General features: G+C 56.0%; 2 protein-coding genes across 2 annotated transcripts in view; one reads left to right on the forward strand and one right to left on the reverse strand.

Annotated features, from left to right (window-relative positions):
• Positions 1–27,691, reverse strand: part of cog3 (component of oligomeric golgi complex 3) — a 522,289-nt gene that overhangs the window by 455,460 nt on the left and 39,138 nt on the right. The window lies entirely within an intron of this gene.
• Positions 16,593–27,691, forward strand: part of LOC140485942 (protein capicua homolog) — a 45,008-nt gene continuing 33,909 nt past the window's right edge. The window contains exon 1 of the mRNA XM_072584385.1: positions 16,593–16,772. Coding sequence (XP_072440486.1) covers positions 16,601–16,772 — 172 coding nt within the window. The 5' untranslated portion in view covers positions 16,593–16,600. The remainder of the gene's footprint in view (positions 16,773–27,691) is intronic.

Raw genomic sequence — 27,691 nt, forward strand, 5'->3', positions numbered from 1 at the left:
GGTGGGGATAGGTCTGTCACTGTCTCACACTGGGGTACAGTACCGGTGGGGACAGGTCTGTCACTGTATAACACTGGGGTACCGTACTGGTGGGGACAGGTCTGTCACTGTGTAACACTGGTGTACAGTACTGGTGGGGACAGGTCTGTCACTGTGTTACACTGGGGTACAGTACCGGTGGGGACAGGTCTGTCACTGTATAACACTGGGGTACAGTACTGGTGGGGATAGGTCTGTCACTGTATAACACTGGGGTACAGTACTGGTGGGGATAGGTCTGTCAGTGTATAACACTGGGGTACAGGACTGTCACTGTGTAACGCTGGGGTACAGGACTGTCACTGTGTAACGCTGGGGTACAGGTCTGTCACTGTGTAACGCTGGGCTACAGGTCTGTCACTGTGTAACGCTGGGGTACAGTACTGTCACTGAGTAACGCTGGGGTGCAGGTCTGTCACTGTGTAACGCTGGGGTACAGTACCGTCACTGTGTAACACTGGGATACAGTACTGTCACTGTGTAATGCTGGGGTACAGAACTGTCACTGTGTAACACTGGGGTACAGGACTGTCACTGTGTAACACTGGGATACAGTACCGTCACTGTGTAACACTGGGGTACAGGACTTTCACTGTGTAACGCTGGGGTACACAACTGTCACTGTGTAACACTGGGGTACAGAACAGTCACTGTGTAACGCTGGGGTACAGGACTGTCACTGTGTAATGCTAGGGTACAGTTCTGGTGGGGACAGGACTGTCACTGTGTAACGCTGGGGTACAGTACTGTCAATGTGTAACTCTGGGGTACAGGTCTGTCACTGTGTAACGCTGGGGTACAGTACCGTCACTGTGTAACACTGGGATACAGTACTGTCACTGTGTAACGCTGGGGTACAGAACTGTCACTGTGTAACGCTGGGGTACAGGTCTGTCACTGTGTAACGCTGGGGTACAGAACTGTCACTGTGTAACGCTTGGGTACAGGACTGTCACTGTGTAACGCTTGGGTACAGGTCTGTCACTGTGTAACGCTGGGGTACAGAACTGTCACTGGGGTACAGGACTGTCACTGTGTAACACTGGGGTACAGGACTGTCACTGTGTAACGCTGGGGTACAGAACCGTCACTGTGTAACACTGGGATACAGTACTGTCACTGTGTAACGCTGGGGTACAGGACTGTCACTGTGTAACACTGGGATACAGTACCGTCACTGTGTAACACTGGGGTACGGGACTGTCACTGTGTAACACTGGGATACAGAACTGTCACTGTGTAACGCTGGGGTACAGGACTGTCACTGTGTAACACTGGGGTAAGGGACTGTCACTGTGTAACACCGGGGGTACAGTACTGTCACTGTGTAACACTGGGGTACAGGTCTGTCACTGTGTAATGCTAGGGTACAGTTCTGGTGGGGACAGGACTGTCACTGTATCACACTGTGGTACAGTACTGGTGGGGACAGGTCTGTCACTGTATAACACTGGGGTACAGTACTGGTGGGGACAGGTATGTCACTGTGTAACGCTGGGGTACAGGACTGTCACTGTGTAACGCTGGGGTACAGGACTGTCACTGTGTATCGCTGGGGTACAGTACTGGTGGGGACAGGTCTGTCATTGCGTAACACTGGGGTACAGTACTGGTGGGGACAGGTTTGTCACTGTATAACACTTGGGTACAGTACTGGTGGGGACAGGTCTGTCACTGTATAACACTGTGGTACAGTACTGGTGGGGACAGGTTTGTCACTGTGTAACACTGGGATACAGTACTGGTGGGGACTGGTATGTCACTGTGTATAGCTGGGGTACAGGACTGTCACTGTGTAACGCTGGGGTACAGGACTGTCACTGTGTAACACTGGGGTACAGGTCTGTCACTGTGTAACACTGGGGTACAGTACTGGTGGGGACAGGTCTGTCACTGTGTAACGCTGGGGTACAGGACTGTCACTGTGTAATGCTGGGGTACAGTACCGTCACTGTGTAACGCTGGGGTACAGGTCTGTCACTGTGTAACGCTGGGGACAGGACTGTCACTGTGTAACACTGGGGTACAGTACTGGTGGGGACAGGTCTGTCACTGTGTAACACTGGTGTACTGTACTGGTGGGGACAGGTCTGTCACTGTGTAACACGGGGGTACAGTACTGGTGGGGACAGGTCTGTCACTGTGTAACACTGGGGTACAGTACTGGTGGGGACAGGACTGTCACTGTGTAACACTGGGGTACAGTACTGGTGGGGACAGGTCTGTCACTGTATAACACTGGGGTACAGTACTGGTGGGGACAGGTCTGTCAGTGTGTAACACTGGGGTACAGTACTGGTGGGGACTGGTCTGTCCCTGTATAACACTGGGGTACAGTACTGGTGGGGACAGGTCTGTCACTGTGTAACACTGGGGTACAGTACTGGTGGGGACAGGTCTGTCCCTGTATAACACTGGGGTACAGTACTGGTGGGGACAGGTCTGTCACTGTATAACACTGTGGTACAGTACTGGTGGGGACAGGTCTGTCACTGTATAACACTGGGGTACAGTACTGGTGGGGACAGGTCTGTAACTGTATAACACTGGGTTACAGTACTGTTGAGGCCAGGTCTGTCACTGTGTAACACTGGGGTACAGTACTGGTGGGGACAGGTCTGTCACTGTGTAACACTGGGGTACAGTACTGGTGGGGACAGGACTGTCACTATGTAACACTGGGGTACAGTACTGGTGGGGACAGGTCTGTCACTGTATAACACTGGGGTACAGTACTGGTGGGGACAGGTCTGTCACTGTGTAACACTGGGGTACAGTCCTGGTGGGGACTGGTCTGTCCCTGTATAACACTGGGGTACAGTACTGGTGGGGACAGGTCTGTCACTGTGTAACACTGGGGTACAGTACTGGTGGGGACAGGTCTGTCCCTGTATAACACTGGGGTACAGTACTGGTGGGGACAGGTCTGTCACTGTATAACACTGGGGTACGGTACTGGTGGGGTCAGGTCTGTCCCTGTATAACACTAGGGTACAGTACTGGTGGGGACAGGTCTGTCACTGTATAACACTGGGGTACGGTACTGGTGGGGACAGGTCTGTCCCTATATAACACTGGGGTACAGTACTGGTGGGGACAGGTCTGTCACTGTATAACACTGGGTTACAGTACTGTTGGGGCCAGGTCTGTCACTGTGTAACACTGGGGTACAGTACTGGTGGGGCCAGGTCTGTCACTGTATAACACTGGGGCACAGTACTGGTGGGGACAGGTCTGTCACTGTGTAACACTGGGGTACAGTACTGGTGGGGACAGGTCTGTCACTGTATAACACTGGGTTACAGTACTGTTGGGGCCAGGTCTGTCACTGTATACCACTGGGGTACAGTACTGGTGGGGCCAGGTCTGTCACTGTGTAACACTGGGGTACAGTACTGGTGGGGACAGGTCTGTCGCTGTGTAACACTGGGGTACAGTAATGGTGGGGACAGGTCTGTCACTCTACAACACTGGGGTACAGTACTCGTAAGGACAGGTCTTTGTCTGTATAACACGAGATTAGATTAGATTAGATTACTTACAGTGCGGAAACAGGCCCTTCGGCCCAACAAGTCCACACCAACCCGCCGATGCGCAACCCACCCAGACCCCTATATTTACCCCTTACCGAACACTACGGGCAATTTAGCATGGCCAATTCACCCTGACCTGCACATCTTTGGACTGTGGGAGGAAACCGGAACACCCGGAGGAAACCCACGCAGACACGGGGAGAATGTACAAACTCCACACAGTCAATCGCCTGAGGCAGGAATTGAACCCAGAACTCTGGCGCTGTGAAGCAGCAGTGCTAACCACTGTTCCATCATGCCGCCACTGCGGTACAGGACTATCACTGTATAACACTGGGATACAGTACTCGTTGGGACAGGTCTATCTCTGTGTAATACTGGGGTACAGTACTGGTGGGGACAGGTCTGTCACTATGTAACACTGGGATACAGTACTGGTGGGGACAGGTCTATCTCTGTGTAATACTGGGGTACAGTACTGGTGGGGACAGGTCTGTCACTGTGTAACACTGGGGTACAGTACTCGTGGGGACAGGTCTGTCACTGTGTAATACTGGGGTACAGTACTGGTGGGGACAGGTCTGTCACTGTATAACACTGGGGTACAGTACTGGTGGGGACAGGTCTGTCACTGTGTAACACTGGGGTACAGTACTGTTGGGGACAGGTCTGTCACTGTATAACACTGGGGTACAGTACTGTTGGGGACAGGTCTGTCGCTGTGTAACACTGGGGTACAGTACTGGTGGGGACAGTTCTGTCACTCTACAACCCTGGGGTACAGTACTCGTGGGGACAGGTCTTTGTCTGTATAACACTAGATTAGATTAGATTAGATTACTTACAGTGGGGAAACAGGCCCTTCGACCCAACAAGTCCACACCGACCCGCCGAAGCGCAACCCACCCAGACCCCTATATTTACCCCTTACCGAACACTACAGGCAATTTAGCATGGCCAATTCACCCTGACCTGCACATCTTTGGACTGTGGGAGGAAACCGGAACACCCGGAGGAAACCCACGCAGACACGGGGAGAATGTACAAACTCCACACAGTCAATCGCCTGAGGCAGGAATTGAACCCAGATCTCTGGCGCTGTGAAGCAGCAGTGCTAACCACTGTTCCATCATGCCGCCACTGCGGTACAGGACTATCACTGTATAACACTGGGATACAGTACTCGTTGGGACAGGTCTGTCTCTGTGTAATACTGGGGTACAGTACTGGTGGGGACAGGTCTGTCACTATGTAACACTGGGATACAGTACTCGTGGGGACAGGTCTGTCACTGTGTAATACTGGGATACAGTACTGGTGGGGACAGGTCTGTCACTGCATAACACTGGGGTACAGTACTGGTGGGGACAGGTCTGTCACTGTATAACACTGGGATACAGTACTCGTGGGGACAGGTCTGTCTCTGTGTTACACTGGGGTACAGTACTGGTGGGGACAGGTCTGTCACTATGTAACACTGGGATACAGTACTGGTGGGGACAGGTCTGTCACTGTGTAATACTGGGATACAGTACTCGTGGGGACAGGTCTGTCACTGTGTAATACTGGGGTACAGTACTGGTGGGGACAGGTCTGTCACTGTAACACTGGGATATAGTACTGGTGGGGACAGGTCTGTCACTGTGTAACACTGGGATACAGTACTGGTGGGGACAGATCTGTCACTGTATAACACTGGGGTACAGTACTGGCGGGGACAGGTCTGTCACTGTGTAACACTGGGATACAGTACTGGTGGGGACAGGCCTGTCTCTGTGTAATACTGGGGTACTGTACTGGTGGGGACAGATCTGTCACTGTATAACACTGGGGTACAGTACTGGCGGGGACAGGTCTGTCACTGTGTAACACTGGGGTACAGTACTTGGGGGGATAGGTTTGTCACTGTATAACACTGGGATACAGTACTCGTGGGGACTGGTCTGTCTCTGTGTAACACTGGGGTACAGTACTGGTGGGTACAGGTCTGTCACTGTGTAACACTGGGGTACAGTACTGGTGGGGACAGGTCTGTCACTCTGTATCACTGGGGTACTGTACTGGTGGGAACATGTCTGTCACTGTATCACACTGGGGTACAGTACTGGTGGGTACAGGTCTGTCACTGTGTAACACTGGGGTACAGTACTGTTGGGGACGGGTCTGTCCCTGTATAACACTGGGGTACAGTACTGGTGGGGACAGGTCTGTCACTGTGTAACACTGGGGTGCAGTACTGGTGGGGACAGGTCTGTCACTGTGTAACACTGGGGTGCAGTACTGGTGGGGACAGGTTTGTCACTGTGTAACACTGGTATACAGTACTGGTGGTGACAGGTATGGCACTGTGTAACGCTGGGGTACAGGACTGTCACTGTGTAACGCTGGGGTGCAGGACTGTCACTGTGTAACACTGGGGTACAGGTCTGTCACTGTGTAACACTGGGGTACAGTACTGGTGGGGACAGGTCTGTCACTGTGTAACGCTGGGGTACAGGACTGTCACTGTGTAACGCTGGGGTACAGGACTGTCACTGTGTAACGCTGGGGTACAGGACTGTCACTGTGTAATGCTGGGGTACAGTACCGTCACTGTGTAACGCTGGGGTACAGGTCTGTCACTGTGTAACGCTGGGGTACAGGAATGACACTGTGTAACGCTGGGGTACAGGTCTGTCACTGTGTAATGCTGGGGTACAGTACTGTCACTGTGTAACGCTGGGATACAGTACTGTCACTGTGTAACACTGGGGACAGGACTGTCACTGTGTAACGCTGGGGTACAGGTCTGTCACTGAGTAACGCTGGGGTACAGGTCTGTCACTGTGTAACACTGGGGTACAGGACTGTCACTGTGTAACACTGGGATACAGTACTGTCACTGTGTAACACTGGGGACAGGACTGTCACTGTGTAACGCTGGGGTACAGGACTGTCACTGTGTAACGCTGGGGTACAGGACTGTCACTGTGTAACACTGGGGTACAGGACTGTCACTGTGTAACGCTGGGGTACAGGTCTGTCACTGTGTAACGCTGGCCTACAGGTCTGTCACTGTGTAACGCTGGGGTACAGTACTGTCACTGAGTAACGCTGGGGTAGAGGTCTGTCACTGTGTAACGCTGGGGTACAGTACTGTCAATGTGTAACTCTGGGATACAGGTCTGTCACTGAGTAACGCTGGGGTACAGTACCGTCACTGTGTAACGCTGGGATACAGTACTGTCACTGTGTAACACTGGGGTACGGGACTGTCACTGTGTAACGCCGGGGGTACAGTACTGTCACTGTGTAACGCTGGGGTACAGGACTGTCACTGTGTAACGCTCGGGTACAGGACTGTCACTGTGTAACGCTAGAATACAGGACTGTCACTGTGTAATGCTGGGGTACAGGTCTGTCACTGTGTAACGCTGGGCTACAGGTCGGTCATTGTCTAACACAGGGGTACAGGTCTGTCACTGTGCAACACTGGGGTACAGGAATGTCACTGTGTAACAATCGGTTCAGGACTCTCAGTGTGTAAAGCTGGGGGTACAGGACTGTCACTGTGTAACACTGGTGTACAGGTCTGTCATTGTGTAACAAAGGGGCACAGTACTGGTGGGGACAGGCCTGTCACTGTGTAACGCTGAGGTACAGTAGTGGTGGGGACAGGTCTGTCACTGTATATCACTGGGGTACAGTACTGGTGGGGACAGGTCTGTCACTGTGTAACACTGGGGTGCAGTGCTGGTGGGGACAGGTCTGTCACTGTGTAACACTGGGATACAGTACTGGTGGGGACAGGTCTGTCACTGTATATCACTGGGGTACAGTACTGGTGGGGACAGGTCTGTCACTGTGTAACACTGGGATACAGGTCAGTCACTGTGTAACACTGGGGTACAGGACTGTCACTGTGTAACACTGGGGTACAGTACCGTCACTGTGTAACGCTGGGGTACAGGTTCTGTCACTGTATAACACTGGGGTACAGTACTGGTGGGGACCGGTCTGTCACTGTGTAACACTGGGGTACAGTAGGTGGGGACAGGTCTGTCACTGTATAACACTGGGGTACAGTACTGGTGGGGATAGGTCTATCACTGTGTAACACTGGGGTACAGTACTGGTGGGGACAGGTCTGTCCCTGTGGAACACTGGGACACAGTACTGGTGGGGACAGGTCTGTCACTGTATAACACTGGGGTATAGTACTGGTGGGGACAGGTGTGTCACTGTGTAACACTGGGTTACAGTACTGGTGGGGACAGGTCTTTCACAGTGTCACACTGGGGTACTGTACTGGTGGGGACGGGTCTGTCACTGTGTAACACTGGGGTACAGTTCTGGTGGGGACAGGTCGGTACCTGTGTAACACTGGGGTACAATACTGGTTGGGACAGGTCTGTCCCTGTATAACACTGGGGTACAGTACTGGTGGGGGCAGGTCTGTCACTGTATAACACTGGGGTACAGTACTGGTGGGGACAGGTCTGTCCCTGTGTAACACTGCGGTACAGGTCTGTCACTGTGTAACACTGGGGAACAGGATTGTCACTGTGTAACACTGGTGTACAGTTCTGGTGGGGACAGGTCTGTCACTGTGTAACACTGGGGTACAGTACTGGTGGGGACAGGTCTGTCACTGTGTAACACTGGGGTACACTATTGGTTGGGACCGGTCTGTCACTTTGTAACACTGGGGTTCAGTACAGGTGGGGACAGGTCTGTCACTGTATAACACTGGGGTACAGTACTGGTGGGTACAGGTCTGTCACTGTATAACACTGGGGTGCAGTACTGGTGGGGCCAGGTCTGTCACTGTGTAACACTGGGTTACAGTACTGTTAGGGACAGGTCTGTCTTTGTGTAACACTGGGGTACACGACTGGTGGGGACAGGTCTGTCACTGTATTACACTTGGGTACAGTACTGGTGGGGATAGGTCTGTCACTGTCTCACACTGGGGTACAGTACCGGTCGGGACAGGTCTGTCACTGTATAACACTGGGGTACAGTACTGGTGGGGACAGGTCTGTCACTGTGTAACACTGGGGTACAGTACTGGTGGGGCCAGGTCTGTCAGTGTATAACACTGGGGTGCAGTACTGGTGGGGACAGGTCTGTCACTGTGTATCACTGGGGTACACTACTGGTGGGGACAGGTCTGTCACTGTGTAACACTGGGATACAGGTCAGTCACTGTGTAACACTGGGGTACAGGACTGTCACTGTGTAACACTGGGGTACAGTACCGTCACTGTGTAACGCTGGGGTACAGGACTTTCACTGTGTAACACTGGGGTACAGTGCCGTCACTGTGTAACGCTGGGGTACAGGTTCTGTCACTGTATAACACTGGGATACACTACTGGTGGCGACAGGACTGTCACTGTATAACACTGGGGTACAGTACTGGTGGGGATAGGTCTGTCACTGTGTATCACTGGTGTACAGTATTGGTGGGGACAGGTCTGTCACTGTGTAACACTGGGGTACAGTACTCGTGGGGACAGGTCTGTCACTGTGTAACACGGGGGTACAGTACTGGTGGGGACAGGACTGTCACTGTGTAACACTGGGGTACAGTACTGGTGGGGACAGGTCTGTCACTGTGTAACACTGGGGTACAGTACTGGTGGGGACAGGTCTGTCACTGTGTAAAACTGGGGTACAGTACTGGTGGGGACAGGTCTGTCACTGTGTAACACTGGGGTACAGTACTGGTGGGGACAGGTCGGTACCTGTGTAACACTGGGGTACAATACTGGTTGGGACAGGTCTGTCCCTGTATAACACCGGGGTACAGTACTGGTAGGGACAGGTCTGTCCCTGTGTAACACTGCGGTACAGGTCTGTCACTGTGTAACACTGGGGTACAGTACTGGTGGGGACAGGTCGGTACCTGTGTAACACTGGGGTACAATACTGGTTGGGACAGGTCTGTCCCTGTATAACACCGGGGTACAGTACTGGTGGGGACAGGTCTGTCCCTGTATAACACTGGGGTACAGTACTGGTGGGGACAGGTCTGTCACTGTATAGCACTGTGGTACAGTACTGGCGGGGACAGGTCTGTCACTGTATAACACTGGGGTACAGTACTGTTGGGGACAGGTCTGTCACTGAATAACACTGGGTTACAGTACTGTTGGGGACAGGTCTGTCACTGTATAACACTGGGATACAGTACTGTTGGGGACAGGTCTGTCACTGTATAACACTGGGATACACTACTGGTGGGGACAGGTCTGTCCCTGTGTAACACTGCGGTACAGGTCTGTCACTGTGTAACACTGGGGTACAGTACTGGTGGGGACAGGTCTGTCACTGTGTAACACTGGGGTACAGTACTGGTGGGGACAGGACTGTCACTGTGTAACACTGGGGTACAGTACTGGTGGGGACAGGTCTGTCCCTGTATAACACTGGGGTACAGTACTGTTGGGGACAGGTCTGTCGCTGTGTAACACTGGGGTACAGTAATGGTGGTGACAGGTCTGTCACTCTACAACACTGGGGTACAGTACTCGTGAGGACAGGTCTTTGTCTGTATAACACTAGATTAGATTAGATTAGATTACTTACAGTGTGGAAACAGGCCCTTCGGCCCAACATGTCCACACCGACCCGCCGAAGCGCAACCCACCCAGACCCCTATATTTACCCCTTACCGAACACTACAGGCAATTTAGTATGGCCAATTCACCCTGACCTGCACATCTTTGGACTGTGGGAGGAAACCGGAACACCCGGAGGAAACCCACGCAGACACGGGGAGAATGTACAAACTCCACACAGTCAATCGCCTGAGGCAGGAATTGAACCCAGATCTCTGGCGCTGTGAAGCAGCAGTGCTAACCACTGTTCCATCATGCCGCCACTGCGGTACAGGACTATCACTGTATAACACTGGGATACAGTACTCGTTGGGACAGGTCTATCTCTGTATAACACCTGGGTACAGTACTGGTGGGGACAGGTCTGTCACTGTATAACACTGGGATACAGTACTGGTGGGGACAGGTCTGTCACTGTGTAATACTGGGGTACAGTACTGGTGGGGACAGGTCTGTCACTGTATAACACTGGGGTACAGTACTGGAGGGGACAGGTCTGTCCCTGTATAACACTGGGGTACAGTACTGGTGGGGACAGGTCTGTCACTGTGTAACACTGGGGTGCAGTACTGGTGGGGACAGGTCTGTCACTGTGTAACACTGGGGTACATTACTGGTGGGGACACGTCTGTCACTGTGTAACACTGGGGTACAGTACTGGTGGGGACAGGTCTGTCACTGTATAACACTGGGGTACAGTACTGGTGGGGACAGGTCTGTCACTGTATAACACTGGGGTGCAGTACTGGTGGGGACAGGTCTGTCACTGTGTAACACTGGGGTGCAGTACTGGTGGGGACAGGTCTGTCACTGTGTAACACTGGGGTACAGTACTGGTGGGGACACGTCTGTCACTGTGTAACACTGGGGTACAGTACTGGTGGGGACAGGTCTGTCCCTGTATAACACTGGGGTACAGTACTGGTGGGGACAGGTCTGTCCCTGTGTAACACTGGGGTGCAGTACTGGTGGGGACAGGTCTGTCCCTGTATAACACTGGGGTACAGTACTGGTGGGGACAGGTCTGTCACTGTGTAACACTGGGGTGCAGTACTGGTGGGTACAGGTCTGTCCCTGTGTAACACTGGAGTACAGTAATGTTGGGGACAGGTCTGTCGCTGTGTAACACTGGGGTACAGTACTGTTGGGGACAGGTCTGTCGCTGTGTAACACTGGGGTACAGTACTGTTGGGGACAGGTCTGTCGCTGTGTAACACTGGGGTACAGTCCTGGTGGGGACAGGTCTGTCACTGTATAACACTGGGGTACAGTACTCGTGGGGACAGGTCTGTCACTGTATAACACTGGGGTACAGTACTGGTGGGGACAGGTCTGTCACTGTATAACACTGGGTTACAGTACTGGTGGGGATAGGTCTGTCACTGTGTAACACTGGGGTACAGTACTGGTGGGGACAGGTCTGTCACTGTATAACACTGGGGTACAGTACTGGTGGGGACAGGTCTGTCACTGTGTAACACTGGGGTACAGTACTGGTGGGGACAGGTCTGTCACTGTATAACACTGGGGTACAGTACTGGTGGGGACAGGTCTGTCACTGTGTAACACTGGGGTACAGTACTGTTGGGGACAGGTCTGTCACTGTATAACACTGGGGTACAGTACTGTTGGGGACAGGTCTGTCGCTGTGTAACACTGGGGTACAGTACTGGTGGGGACAGTTCTGTCACTCTACAACCCTGGGGTACAGTACTCGTGGGGACAGGTCTTTGTCTGTATAACACTAGATTAGATTAGATTAGATTACTTACAGTGGGGAAACAGGCCCTTCGACCCAACAAGTCCACACCGAACCGCCGAAGCGCAACCCACCCAGACCCCTATATTTACCCCTTACCGAACACTACAGGCAATTTAGCATGGCCAATTCACCCTGACCTGCACATCTTTGGACTGTGGGAGGAAACCGGAACACCCGGAGGAAACCCACGCAGACACGGGGAGAATGTACAAACTCCACACAGTCAATCGCCTGAGGCAGGAATTGAACCCAGATCTCTGGCGCTGTGAAGCAGCAGTGCTAACCACTGTTCCATCATGCCGCCACTGCGGTACAGGACTATCACTGTATAACACTGGGATACAGTACTCGTTGGGACAGGTCTATCTCTGTGTAATACTGGGGTACAGTACTGGTGGGGACAGGTCTGTCACTATGTAACACTGGGATACAGTACTGGTGGGGACAGGTCTGTCACTATGTAACACTGGGATACAGTACTGGTGGGGACAGGTCTGTCCCTGTGTAACACTGGGGCACAGTACTGGTGGGGACAGGTCTGTCACTATGTAACACTGGGATACAGTACTGGTGGGGACAGGTCTGTCACTGTGTAATACTGGGGTACAGTACTCGTGGGGACAGGTCTGTCACTGTGTAATACTGGGATACAGTACTGGTGGGGACAGGTCTGTCACTGTATAACACTGGGGTACAGTACTGGTGGGGACAGGTCTGTCACTATGTAACACTGGGATACAGTACTCGTGGGGACAGGTCTGTCACTGTGTAATACTGGGGTACAGTACTGGTGGGGACAGGTCTATCTCTGTGTAATACTGGGGTACAGTACTGGTGGGGACAGGTCTGTCACTGTATAACACTGGGATACAGTACTGGTGGGGACAGGTCTGTCACTGTGTAATACTGGGATACAGTACTCGTGGGGACAGGTCTGTCACTGTGTAACACTGGGATACAGTACTGGTGGGGTCAGGTCTGTCACTGTGTAACACTGGGATACAGTACTGGTGGGGACAGATCTGTCACTGTATAACACTGGGGTACAGTACTGGCGGGGACAGGTCTGTCACTGTGTAACACTGGGATACAGTACTGGTGGGAACAGGTCTGTCTCTGTGTAATACTGGGGTACAGTACTGGTGGGGACAGATCTGTCACTGTATAACACTGGGGTACAGTACTGGCGGGGACAGGTCTGTCACTGTGTAACACTGGGGTACAGTACTGGTGGGGATAGGTTTGTCACTGTATAACACTGGGATACAGTACTCGTGGGGACAGGTCTGTCTCTGTGTAACACTGGGGTACAGTACTGGTGGGTACAGGTCTGTCACTGTGTAACACTGGGTTACAGTACTGGTGGGGACAGGTCTGTCACTCTGTATCACTGGGTTACAGTACTGGTGGGGACAGGTCTGTCACTGTGTAACACTGGGGTACAGTACTGGTGGGGACAGGTCTGTCACTCTGTATCACTGGGTTACAGTACTGGTGGGGTCAGGTCTGTCACTCTGTAACACTGGGGTACTGTATTGGTGGGGACAGGTCTGTCACTCTGTAACACTGGGGTACTGTACTGGTGGGGACAGGTCTGTCACTGTATAACACTGGGGTACTGTACTGGTGGGGACATGTCTGTCACTGTATCACACTGGGGTACAGTACTGGTGGGGAGAGGTCTGTCACTGTATAACCCTGGGGTACAGTACTGGTGGGTACAGGTCTGTCACTGTGTAACACTGGGGTACAGTACTGTTGGGGACGGGTCTGTCCCTGTATAACACCTGGATACAGTACTGGTGGGGACAGGACTGTCACTGTGTAACACTGGGGTACAGTACTGGTGGGGACAGGTCTGTCACTGTGTAACACTGGGGTACAGTACTGGTGGGGACAGGTCTGTCACTATGTAACACTGGGATACAGTACTCGTGGGGACAGGTCTGTCACTGTATAACACTGGGGTACAGTACTGGTGGGGACAGGTCTGTCACTGTGTAACACTGGGGTGCAGTACTGGTGGGGACAGGTCTGTCACTGTATAACACTGGGGTACAGTACTGGTGGGCACACGTCTGTCACTGTGTAACACTGGGGTACAGTACTGGTGGGGACAGGTCTGTCACTGTATAACCCTGGGGTACAGTACTGGTGGGGACAGGACTGTCACTGTGTAACACTGGGGTACAGTACTGGTGGGGACAGGTCTGTCACTGTGTAACACTGGGGTGCAGTACTGGTGGGGACAGGTCTGTCACTGTGTAACACTGGGGTACAGTACTGGTGGGGACAGGTCTGTCACTGTGTAACACTGGGGTACAGTACTGGTGGGGCCCGGTCTGTCACTGTATAACACTGGGGTACTGTACTGGTGGGGACAGGTCTGTCACTGTATCACACTGGGGTACAGTACTGGTGGGGAGAGGTCTGTCACTGTATAACCCTGGGGTACAGAACTGGTGGGGACAGGTCTGTCACTGTATAACACTGGGGTCCAGTACTGGTGGGGACAGGTCTGTCCCTGTGTAACACTGGGGTACAGTACTGGTGGGGACAGGTCTGTCACTGTGTAACACTGGGGTACAGTACTGGTGGGGACAGGTCTGTCACTGTGTAACACTGGGGTACATTACTGGTGGGGACAGGTCTGTCACTGTGTAACACTGGCGTACATTACTGGTGGGGACAGGTCTGTCACTGCATAACACTGGGGTATAGTACTGGTGGGGACAGGTCTGTCACTGTATAACACTGGGGTACAGTACTGGTGGGGACAGGTCTGTCACTGTGTAACACTGGGGTACAGTACTGGGGGGGACAATTCTGTCACTGTGTAACACTGGGGTACATTACTGGTGGGGACAGGTCTGTCACTGTGTAACACTGGCGTACATTACTGGTGGGGACAGGTCTGTCACTGTATAACACTGGGGTATAGTACTGGTGGGGACAGGTCTGTCACTGTATAACACTGGGGTACAGTACTGGTGGGGACAGGTCTGTCACTGTGTAACACTGGGGTACAGTACTGGGGGGGACAGGTCTGTCACTGTGTAACAATGGGGTACAGTACTGGGGGGGACAATTCTGTCACTGTGTAACACTGGGGTACATTACTGGTGGGGACAGGTCTGTCACTGTATAACACTGGGGTACAGTACTGGTGGGGACAGGTCTGTCACTGTATAACACTGGGGTACAGTACTGGTGGGGACAGGTCTGTCACTGTATAACACTCGGGTACAGTACTGGTGGGGACAGGTCTGTCACTGTGTAACACTGGGGTACAGTACTGGTGGGGACAGGTCTGTCACTGTGTCACACTGGGGTACAGTACTGGTGGGGACAGGTCTGTCACTGTATAACACTGGGGTACAGTACTGGTGGGGACAGGTCTGTCACTGTATAACACTGGGGTACAGTACTGGTGGGGACAGGTCTGTCACTGTATAACACTGGGGTACAGTACTGGTGGGGACAGGTCTGTCACTGTATAACACTGGGGTACAGTACTGGTGGGGACAGGTCTGTCACTGTATAACACTGGGGTACAGTACTGGTGGGGCCAGGTCTGTCACTGTATAACACTGGGGTACAGTACTGGTGGGGCCAGGTCTGTCACTGTGTAACACTGGGGTACAGTACTGGTGGGGACAGGTCTGTCACTGTATAACACTGGGGTACAGTCCTGGTGGGGACAGGTCTGTCACTGTGTAACACTGGGGTACAGTACTGGTGGGGACAGGTCTGTCACTGTATAACACTGGGATACAGTACTGGTGGGGACAGGTCTGTCACTGTGTAACACTGGGGTACAGTACTGGTGGGGACAGGTCTGTCGCTGTGTAACACTGGGATACAGTACTGGTGGGGACAGGTCTGTCACTGTATAACACTGGGGTACAGTACTGGTGGGGACAGGTCTGTCACTGTGTAACACTGGGATACAGTACTGGTGGGGACAGGTCTGTCACTGTGTAACACTGGGGTACAGTACTGGTGGGGACAGGTCTGTCACTGTATAACACTGGGGTACAGTACTGGTGGGGACAGGTCTGTCACTGTATAACACTGGGGTACAGTACTGGTGGGGACAGGTCTGTCACTGTGTAACACTGGGGTACAGTACTGGTGGGGACAGGTCTGTCACTGTGTAACACTGGGGTACAGTACTGGTTGGGACAGGTCTGTCGCGATGTAACACTGGGATACAGTACTGGTGGACAATACTTTGCCCCAGTAATGTGAGAGTGAAGGTGTATTGGAGATGGAGTGTGTGAGTGTGACAGTAAAGGTGTGTTGAATATGGAGCGTGTGAGTGTGACAGTAAAGGTGTGTTGAATATGGAGCGTGTGAGTGTGACAGTAAAGGTGTGTTGAATATGGAGCGTGTGAGTGTGACAGTAAAGGTGTGTTGAATATGGAGCGTGTGAGTGTGACAGTAAAGGTGTGTTGAATCAGGTCCAGTTGCCTTTTTCTGAACAAGGTCGTCCCTAGCCCAGGTAGTAGATGTTTTGTTATCGTGACATTTTAGGAATTCGGTCTCGTCAGTTGTCAGTGTAACAGTTGCCCCCAGGTCTGTGTTCAGTCCTGATAGACAAAGCTCTACCTTTCCCACTCTCTGTCTGTGTGTTCATTCCCTCGTTCAGGCATACACTAATGATCCCTTTTCTCTTGACAGTCTGGACCAATGTGGAGCCACGCTCCGTTCCTGTCTTTCCCTGGCACTCTCTGGTTCCTTTCCTCACTCCCAGCCAGCCTGACTCTTCCGTCCAACCAACAGAGGCCGAGCAACCCACATGTCCAGCGGGAGCATCCAATCAGGTTAAAGGTACGTGGAAGGGACTCTGTTCCTCCAATCCCCTGCCATGTCCAATGTCTCCCTCAGATTTCCCTCCCTGTCTCTCTCCCTCACATCTCCCTCCGTGTCTCTCCCTCACATCTCCCTCCCTGTCCCTCCCTCACATCTCCCTCCCTGTCTCTCCCTCACATCTCCCTCCCTGTCCCTCCCTCACATCTCCCTCCCTCACATCTCCCTCCCTATCTCCCTCCCTGTCCCTCCCTCACATCTCCCTCCCTGTCTCTCTCCCTCACATCTCCCTCCCTGTCTCTCTCCCTCACATCTCCCTCCCTGTCCCTCCCTCACATCTTCCTCCCTCTCTCCCTCACATCTCCCTCCCTGTCTCTCTCCCTCACATCTCCCTCCCTATCTCTCTCCCTCACATCTCCCTCCCTGTCCCTCCCTCACATCTCCCTCCCTGTCTCTCCATCACATCTCCCTCCCTGTCCCTCCCTCACATCTCCCTCCCTGTCTCTCTCCCTCACATCTCCCTCCCTGTCTCTCCCTCACATCTCCCTCCCTGTCCCTCCCTCACATCTCCCTCCCTGTCCCTCCCTCACATCTCCCTCCCTGTCCCTCCCTCACATCTCCCTCCCTGTCCCTCCCTCACATCTCCCTCCCTATCTCTCTCCCTCACATCTCCCTCCCTGTCCCTCCCTCACATCTCCCTCCCTGTCTCTCTCCCTCACATCTCCCTCCCTGTCCCTCCCTCACATCTCCCTCCCTGTCCCTCCCTCACATCTCCCTCCCTGTCCCTCCCTCACATCTCCCTCCCTGTCTCTCTCCCTCACATCTCCCTCCCTGTCCCTCCCTCACATCTCCCTCCCTATCTCTCTCCCTCACATCTCCCTCCCTGTCCCTCCCTCACATCTCCCTCCCTGTCTCTCTCCCTCACATCTCCCTCCCTGTCCCTCCCTCACATCTCCCTCCCTGTCTCCCTCCCTCACATCTCCCTCCCTGTCTCTCCCTCACATCTCCCTCCCTGTCCCTCCCTCACATCTCCCTCCCTGTCTCTCTCCCTCACATCTCCCTCCCTGTCTCTCCCTCACATCTCCCTCCCTGTCCCTCCCTCACATCTCCCTCCCTGTCTCTCTCCCTCACATCTCCCTCCCTGTCTCTCCCTCACATCTCCCTCCCTGTCCCTCCCTCACATCTCCCTCCCTGTCTCTCTCCCTCCCTGTCTCTCTCCCTCACATCTCCCTCCCTGTCCCTCCCTCCCTATCTCCCTCCCTGTCTCTCCCTCACATCTCCCTCCCTGTCTCTCTCCCTCACATCTCCCTCCCTGTCCCTCCCTCACATCTCCCTCCCTGTCCCTCCCTCACATCTCCCTCCCTGTCCCTCCCTCCCTATCTCCCTCCCTGTCTCTCCCTCACATCTCCCTCCCTATCTCTCTCCCTCACATCTCCCTCCCTGTCCCTCCCTCACATCTCCCTCCCTGTCCCTCCCTCCCTATCTCCCTCCCTGTCTCTCCCTCACATCTCCCTCCCTGTCTCTCTCCCTCACATCTCCCTCCCTGTCCCTCCCTCACATCTCCCTCCCTGTCTCTCTCCCTCACATCTCCCTCCCTGTCCCTCCCTCACATCTCCCTCCCTGTCTCTCCCTCACATCTCCCTCCCTCACATCTCCCTCCCTATCTCTCTCCCTCACATCTCCCTCCCTGTCCCTCCCTCACATCTCCCTCCCTGTCCCTCCCTCACATCTCCCTCCCTGTCCCTCCCTCACATCTCCCTCCCTGTCTCTCTCCCTCACATCTCCCTCACATCTCCCTCCCTCACATCTCCCTCACATCTCCCTCCCTCACATCTCCCTCCCTCTCTCTCCCTCACATCTCCCTCCCTGTCCCTCCCTCACATCTCCCTCCCTGTCTCTCTCCCTCACATCTCCCTCCCTGTTCCTCCCTCACATCTCCCTCACTGTCTCTCTCCCTCACATCTCCCTCCCTCTCTCTCCCTCACATCTCCCTCCCTGTCCCTCCCTCACATCTCCCTCCCTGTCCCTCCCTCACATCTCCCTCCCTGTCTCTCTCCCTCACATCTCCCTCACATCTCCCTCCCTCACATCTCCCTCCCTCTCTCTCCCTCACATCTCCCTCCCTGTCCCTCCCTCACATCTCCCTCCCTGTCTCTCTCCCTCACATCTCCCTCCCTGTCCCTCCCTCACATCTCCCTCCCTGTCTCTCTCCCTCACATCTCCCTCCCTGTCTCTCTCCCTCACATCTCCCTCCCTGTCTCTCTCCCTCACATCTCCCTCCCTGTCTCTCCCTCACATCTCCCTCCCTGTCCCTCCCTCACATCTCCCTCCCTGTCCCTCCCTCACATCTCCCTCCCTGTCTCTCTCCCTCACATCTCCCTCCCTGTCTCTCCCTCACATCTCCCTCCCTCTCTCTCTCCCTCACATCTCCCTCCCTGTCCCTCCCTCACGTCTCCCTCCCTCTCCCTCCCTCACGTCTCCCTCCCTCTCCCTCCCTCACGTCTCCCTCCCTGTCCCTCCCTCACATCTCCCTCCCTGTCCCTCCCTCACATCTCCCTCCCTGTCCCTCCCTCACATCTCCCTCCCTGTCTCTCTCCCTCACATCTCCCTCCCTGTCTCTCTCCCTCACATCTCCCTCCCTGTCCCTCCCTCACATCTCCCTCCCTGTCCCTCCCTCACATCTCCCTCCCTGTCTCTCTCCCTCACATCTCCCTCCCTCTCTCTCCCTCACATCTCCCTCCCTGTCCCTCCCTCACATCTCCCTCCCTGTCCCTCCCTCACATCTCCCTCCCTGTCTCACTCCCTCACATCTCCCTCCCTGTCCCTCCCTCACATCTCCCTCCCTGTCTCTCTCCCTCACATCTCCCTCCCTGTCTCTCTCCCTCACATCTCCCTCCCTGTCCCTCCCTCACATCTCCCTCCCTGTCCCTCCCTCACATCTCCCTCCCTGTCTCTCCCTCACATCTCCCTCCCTGTCTCTCTCCCTCACATCTCCCTCCCTGTCTCTCTCCCTCACATCTCCCTCCCTGTCTCTCTCCCTCACATCTCCCTCCCTGTCTCTCTCCCTCACATCTCCCTCCCTGTCCCTCCCTCACATCTCCCTCCCTGTCTCTCCCTCACATCTCCCTCCCTGTCCCTCCCTCACATCTCCCTCCCTGTCTCTCTCCCTCACATCTCCCTCCCTGTCTCTCTCCCTCACATCTCCCTCCCTCTCTCTCCCTCACATCTCCCTCCCTGTCCCTCCCTCACATCTCCCTCCCTGTCTCTCCCTCACATCTCCCTCCCTGTCCCTCCCTCACATCTCCCTCCCTATCCCTCCCTCCCTATCTCCCTCCCTATCTCCCTCCCTCACATCTCCCTCCCTGTCCCTCCCTCCCTATCTCCCTCCCTGTCCCTCCCTCCCTATCTCCCTCCCTATCTCCCTCCCTCACATCTCCCTCCCTGTCCCTCCCTCCCTATCTCCCTCCCTGTCCCTCCCTCCCTATCTCCCTCCCTATCTCTCTCCCTCACATCTCCCTCCCTGTCCCTCCCTCACATCTCCCTCCCTATCTCCCTCCCTCACATCTCCCTCCCTGTCCCTCCCTCCCTATCTCCCTCCCTGTCCCTCCCTCCCTATCTCCCTCCCTATCTCCCTCCCTCACATCTCCCTCCCTGTCCCTCCCTCCCTATCTCCCTCCCTGTCCCTCCCTCCCTATCCCTCCCTATCTCCCTCCCTCACATCTCCCTCCCTGTCTCTCTCCCTCACATCTCCCTCCCTGTCTCTCTCCCTCACATCTCCCTCCCTGTCCCTCCCTCACATCTCCCTCCCTGTCCCTCCCTCACATCTCCCTCCCTGTCTCTCTCCCTCACATCTCCCTCCCTGTCCCTCCCTCACATCTCCCTCCCTGTCCCTCCCTCACATCACCCTCCCTGTCCCTCCCTCACATCTCCCTCCCTGTCTCTCCCTCACATCTCCCTCCCTGTCTCTCTCCCTCACATCTCCCTCCCTGTCCCTCCCTCCCTGTCCCTCCCTCCCTGTCTCTCTCCCTCACATCTCCCTCCCTCTCTCTCCCTCACATCTCCCTCCCTGTCCCTCCCTCCCTGTCCCTCCCTCACATCTCCCTCCCTGTCCCTCCCTCACATCTCCCTCCCTGTCTCTCTCCCTCACATCTCCCTCCCTGTCTCCCTCCCTCACATCTCCCTCCCTGTCTCTCTCCCTCACATCTCCCTCCCTGTCTCTCTCCCTCACATCTCCCTCCCTGTCCCTCCCTCACATCTCCCTCCCTGTCTCTCCCTCACATCTCCCTCCCTGTCTCTCTCCCTCACATCTCCCTCCCTGTCTCTCTCCCTCCCTGTCCCTCCCTCCCTGTCCCTCCCTCACATCTCCCTCCCTGTCCCTCCCTCACATCTCCCTCCCTATCTCTCTCCCTCACATCTCCCTCCCTGTCTCTCTCCCTCACATCTCCCTCCCTATCTCTCTCCCTCACATCTCCCTCCCTGTCTCTCTCCCTCACATCTCCCTCCCTGTCTCACTCCCTCACATCTCCCTCCCTGTCCCTCCCTCACATCTCCCTCCCTGACCCTCCCTCACATCTCCCTCCCTGTCTCCCTCCCTCACATCTCCCTCCCTGTCCCTCCCTCACATCTCCCTCCCTGTCCCTCCCTCACATCTCCCTCCCTGTCCCTCCCTCACATCTCCCTCCCTGTCCCTCCCTCACATCTCCCTCCCTGTCTCTCTCCCTCACATCTCCCTCCCTGTCTCTCCCTCACATCTCCCTCCCTGTCTCACTCCCTCACATCTCCCTCCCTGTCCCTCCCTCACATCTCCCTCCCTGTCCCTCCCTCACATCTCCCTCCCTGTCCCTCCCTCACATCTCCCTCCCTGTCCCGCCCTCACATCTCCCTCCCTGTCCCTCCCTCACATCTCCCTCCCTGTCCCTCCCTCACATCTCCCTCCCTGTCTCACTCCCTCACATCTCCCTCCCTGTCTCTCCCTCACATCTCCCTCCCTGTCTCACTCCCTCACATCTCCCTCCCTGTCTCTCCCTCACATCTCCCTCTCTGTCCCTCCCTCACATCTCCCTCCCTGTCTCTCTCCCTCCCTGTCTCTCTCCCTCCCTGTCTCTCTCCCTCACATCTCCCTCCCTGTCCCTCCCTCACATCTCCCTCCCTGTCTCTCTCCCTCACATCTCCCTCCCTGTCTCTCTCCCTCACATCTCCCTCCCTGTCTCCCTCCCTCACATCTCCCTCCCTGTCTCTCTCCCTCACATCTCCCTCCCTGTCCCTCCCTCACATCTCCCTCCCTGTCTCTCTCCCTCACATCTCCCTCCCTGTCCCTCCCTCACATCTCCCTCCCTGTCTCTCTCCCTCACATCTCCCTCCCTCACATCTCCCTCCCTGTCTCTCCCTCCCTATCTCCCTCCCTCACATCTCCCTCCCTCACATCTCCCTCCCTGTCTCTCCCTCCCTATCTCCCTCCCTCACATCTCCCTCCCTCACATCTCCCTCCCTGTCTCTCCCTCACATCTCCCTCCCTGTCTCTCCCTCCCTATCTCCCTCCCTGTCTCTCCCTCACATCTCCCTCCCTGTCCCTCCCTCACATCTCCCTCCCTGTCTCACTCCCTCACATCTCCCTCCCTGTCCCTCCCTCACATCTCCCTCCCTCACATCTCCCTCCCTCACATCTCCCTCCCTGTCCCTCCCTCACATCTCCCTCCCTCACATCTCCCTCCCTCACATCTCCCTCCCTCACATCTCCCTCCCTGTCTCTCCCTCACATCTCCCTCCCTGTCCCTCCCTCACATCTCCCTCCCTGTCTCTCTCCCTCACATCTCCCTCCCTGTCCCTCCCTCACATCTCCCTCCCTGTCTCTCTCCCTCACATCTCCCTCCCTGTCTCTCTCCCTCACATCTCCCTCCCTGTCTCCCTCCCTCACATCTCCCTCCCTGTCTCTCTCCCTCACATCTCCCTCCCTGTCCCTCCCTCACATCTCCCTCCCTGTCTCTCCCTCACATCTCCCTCCCTGTCTCTCTCCCTCACATCTCCCTCCCTGTCCCTCCCTCACATCTCCCTCCCTGTCCCTCCCTCACATCTCCCTCCCTATCTCTCTCCCTCACATCTCCCTCCCTGTCCCTCCCTCACATCTCCCTCCCTGTCTCCCTCCCTCACATCTCCCTCCCTGTCTCTCTCCCTCACATCTCCCTCCCTGTCCCTCCCTCACGTCTCCCTCCCTGTCCCTCCCTCACGTCTCCCTCCCTGTCTCTCCCTCCCTATCTCCCTCCCTGTCTCTCTCCCTCACATCTCCCTCCCTCTCTCCCACTCTCCCTGTCTCTCCCTCCCTATCTCCCTCCCTGTCTCTCTCCCTCCCTGTCTCTCTCCCTCACATCTCCCTCCCTGTCTCTCCCTCACATCTCCCTCCCTGTCCCTCCCTCACATCTCCCTCCCTGTCCCTCCCTCACATCTCCCTCCCTGTCCCTCCCTCACATCTCCCTCCCTGTCTCTCCCTCACATCTCCCTCCCTGTCTCTCTCCCTCACATCTCCCTCCCTGTCTCTCTCCCTCACATCTCCCTCCCTGTCCCTCCCTCACATCTCCCTCCCTGTCCCTCCCTCACATCTCCCTCCCTGTCTCCCTCCCTCACATCTCCCACCCTGTCCCTCCCTCACATCTCCCTCCCTGTCTCTCTCCCTCACATCTCCCTCCCTGTCTCTCTCCCTCACATCTCCCTCCCTGTCTCTCTCCCTCACATCTCCCTCCCTGTCCCTCCCTCACATCTCCCTCCCTGTCTCTCTCCCTCACATCTCCCTCCCTGTCTCTCTCCCTCACATCTCCCTCCCTGTCCCTCCCTCACATCTCCCTCCCTGTCTCCCTCCCTCACATCTCCCTCCCTGTCCCTCCCTCACATCTCCCTCCCTGTCCCTCCCTCACATCTCCCTCCCTGTCTCTCTCCCTCCCTGTCTCTCTCCCTCACATCTCCCTCCCTGTCTCTCTCCCTCACATCTCCCTCCCTGTCTCTCTCCCTCACATCTCCCTCCCTGTCTCTCTCCCTCACATCTCCCTCCCTGTCCTTCCCTCACATCTCCCTCCCTGTCCCTCCCTCACATCTCCCTCCCTGTCCCTCCCTCACATCTCCCTCCTTCACATCTCCCTCCCTATCTCCCTCCCTGTCTCTCTCCCTCACATCTCCCTCCCTGTCTCTCCCTCACATCTCCCTCCCTGTCTCTCTCCCTCCCTATCTCCCTCCCTGTCCCTCCCTCACATCTCCCTCCCTCTCTCTCCCTCACATCTCCCTCCCTGTCTCTCCCTCACATCTCCCTCCCTGTCTCTCTCCCTCCCTATCTCCCTCCCTGTCCCTCCCTCACATCTCCCTCCCTGTCCCTCCCTCACATCTCCCTCCCTGTCTCTCTCCCTCACATCTCCCTCCCTGTCTCTCTCCCTCACATCTCCCTCCCTGTCTCACTCCCTCACATCTCCCTCCCTGTCTCTCTCCCTCACATCTCCCTCCCTGTCTCTCCCTCACATCTCCCTCCCTGTCTCTCTCTCCCTCACATCTCCCTCCCTGTCTCTCTCCCTCACATCTCCCTCCCTGTCTCTCCCTCACATCTCCCTCCCTGTCCCTCCCTCACATCTCCCTCCCTGTCCCTCCCTCACATCTCCCTCCCTGTCTCTCTCCCTCACATCTCCCTCCCTGTCTCTCCCTCACATCTCCCTCCCTGTCTCTCTCCCTCACATCTCCCTCCCTGTCTCTCCCTCACATCTCCCTCCCTGTTTCTCCCTCCCTATCTCCCTCCCTATCTCCCTCCCTGTCTCTCCCTCCCTATCTCCCTCCCTCTCTCCCTCCCTCACATCTCCCTCCCTGTCCCTCCCTCACATCTCCCTCCCTGTCCCTCCCTCACATCTCCCTCCCTGTCCCTCCCTCACATCTCCCTCCCTGTCCCTCCCTCACATCTCCCTCCCTGTCCCTCCCTCACATCTCCCTCCCTATCTCTCTCCCTCACATCTCCCTCCCTATCTCTCTCCCTCACATCTCCCTCCCTGTCTCTCTCCCTCACATCTCCCTCCCTGTCCCTCCCTCACATCTCCCTCCCTGTCTCTCCCTCACATCTCCCTCCCTGTCTCCCTCCCTCACATCTCCCTCCCTGTCCCTCCCTCACATCTCCCTCCCTGTCCCTCCCTCCCTGTCTCTCCCTCACATCTCCCTCCCTGTCTCCCTCCCTCACATCTCCCTCCCTGTCCCTCCCTCACATCTCCCTCCCTGTCTCTCCCTCACATCTCCCTCACTGTCTCTCTCCCTCACATCTCCCTCCCTGTCTCCCTCCCTCACATCTCCCTCCCTGTCCCTCCCTCACATCTCCCTCCCTGTCCCTCCCTCACATCTCCCTCCCTCTCCCTCCCTCACATCTCCCTCCCTATCTCTCTCCCTCACATCTCCCTCCCTGTCTCTCTCCCTCACATCTCCCTCCCTGTCTCCCTCCCTCACATCTCCCTCCCTGTCTCTCCCTCACATCTCCCTCCCTGTCCCTCCCTCACATCTCCCTCCCTCACATCTCCCTCCCTATCTCCCTCCCTGTCCCTCCCTCACATCTCCCTCCCTGTCCCTCCCTCACATCTCCCTCCCTGTCTCCCTCCCTCACATCTCCCTCCCTGTCTCTCTCCCTCACATCTCCCTCCCTGTCCCTCCCTCACATCTCCCTCCCTGTCCCTCCCTCACATCTCCCTCCCTGTCCCTCCCTCACATCTCCCTCCCTGTCTCTCTCCCTCACATCTCCCTCCCTGTCTCTCCCTCACATCTCCCTCCCTGTCTCCCTCCCTCACATCTCCCTCCCTGTCCCTCCCTCACATCTCCCTCCCTGTCCCTCCCTCACATCTCCCTCCCTATCTCTCTCCCTCACATCTCCCTCCCTGTCTCTCTCCCTCACATCTCCCTCCCTGTCTCCCTCCCTCACATCTCCCTCCCTGTCCCTCCCTCACATCTCCCTCCCTGTCTCTCCCTCACATCTCCCTCACTGTCTCTCTCCCTCACATCTCCCTCCCTGTCTCTCCCTCACATCTCCCTCACTGTCTCCCTCCCTCACATCTCCCTCCCTGTCTCTCTCCCTCACATCTCCCTCCCTATCTCTCTCCCTCACATCTCCCTCCCTGTCTCTCCCTCACATCTCCCTCCCTGTCTCTCTCCCTCACATCTCCCTCCCTGTCCCTCCCTCACATCTCCCTCCCTCACATCTCCCTCCCTGTCTCTCTCCCTCACATCTCCCTCCCTCACATCTCCCTCCCTGTCTCTCTCCCTCACATCTCCCTCCCTGTCTCTCTCCCTCACATCTCCCTCCCTGTCCCTCCCTCACATCTCCCTCCCTGTCTCTCCCTCACATCTCCCTCCCTGTTTCTCCCTCCCTATCTCCCTCCCTGTCTCTCCCTCCCTATCTCCCTCCCTCTCTCCCTCCCTCACATCTCCCTCCCTCACATCTCCCTCCCTGTCTCTCCCTCACATCTCCCTCCCTGTCTCTCCCTCCCTATCTCCCTCCCTCTCTCCCTCCCTCACATCTCCCTCCCTATCTCACTCCCTCACATCTCCCTCCCTGTCTCTCCCTCCCTATCTCCCTCCCTCTCTCCCTCCCTCACATCTCCCTCCCTGTCCCTCCCTCCCTATCTCCCTCCCTCTCTCCCTCCCTCACATCTCCCTCCCTGTCCCTCCCTCACATCTCCCTCCCTGTCTCCCTCCCTCACATCTCCCTCACTGTCTCTCTCCCTCACATCTCCCTCACTGTCTCTCTCCCTCACATCTCCCTCCCTGTCTCTCTCCCTCACATCTCCCTCCCTGTCCCTCCCTCACATCTCCCTCCCTGTCCCTCCCTCACATCTCCCTCCCTGTCTCTCCCTCACATCTCCCTCCCTGTCTCTCCCTCACATCTCCCTCCCTGTCTCTCTCCCTCACATCTCCCTCCCTGTCTCCCTCCCTCACATCTCCCTCCCTGTCTCTCTCCCTCACATCTCCCTCCCTGTCTCTCCCTCACATCTCCCTCCCTGTCTCTCTCCCTCACATCTCCCTCCCTGTCTCTCCCTCACATCTCCCTCCCTGTCTCTCCCTCACATCTCCCTCCCTGTCTCTCCCTCACATCTCCCTCCCTGTCCCTCCCTCACATCTCCCTCCCTGTCTCTCCCTCACATCTCCCTCACTGTCTCTCTCCCTCACATCTCCCTCCCTGTCTCCCTCCCTCACATCTCCCTCCCTGTCTCTCTCCCTCACATCTCCCTCCCTGTCTCTCCCTCACATCTCCCTCCCTGTCTCTCTCCCTCACATCTCCCTCCCTGTCTCTCCCTCACATCTCCCTCCCTGTCTCTCCTTCACATCTCCCTCCCTGTCCCTCCCTCACATCTCCCTCCCTGTCCCTCCCTCACATCTCCCTCCCTGTCTCTCTCCCTCACATCTCCCTCCCTGTCTCTCCCTCACATCTCCCTCCCTGTCCCTCCCTCACATCTCCCTCCCTGTCTCTCCCTCACATCTCCCTCCCTGACCCTCCCTCACATCTCCCTCCCTGTCCCTCCCTCACATCTCCCTCCCTGTCCCTCCCTCACATCTCCCTCCCTGTCCCTCCCTCACATCTCCCTCCCTGTCTCCCTCCCTCACATCTCCCTCCCTGTCTCCCTCCCTCACATCTCCCTCCCTGTCTCTCTCCCTCACATCTCCCTCCCTGTCTCTCTCCCTCACATCTCCCTCCCTGTCTCTCCCTCACATCTCCCTCCCTGTCTCTCCCTCACATCTCCCTCCCTGTCCCTCCCTCACATCTCCCTCCCTCTCTCTCCCTCACATCTCCCTCCCTCTCTCTCCCTCACATCTCCCTCCCTGTCTCTCCCTCACATCTCCCTCCCTGTCTCTCCCTCACATCTCCCTCCCTGTCTCTCCCTCACATCTCCCTCCCTGTCTCTCCCTCCCTATCTCCCTCCCTGTCTCTCCCTCACATCTCC

Source organism: Chiloscyllium punctatum, chromosome 15 (genome assembly GCF_047496795.1).
Source record: "Chiloscyllium punctatum isolate Juve2018m chromosome 15, sChiPun1.3, whole genome shotgun sequence".
In the NCBI taxonomy this organism is placed as follows: Eukaryota; Metazoa; Chordata; class Chondrichthyes; order Orectolobiformes; family Hemiscylliidae; genus Chiloscyllium; species Chiloscyllium punctatum.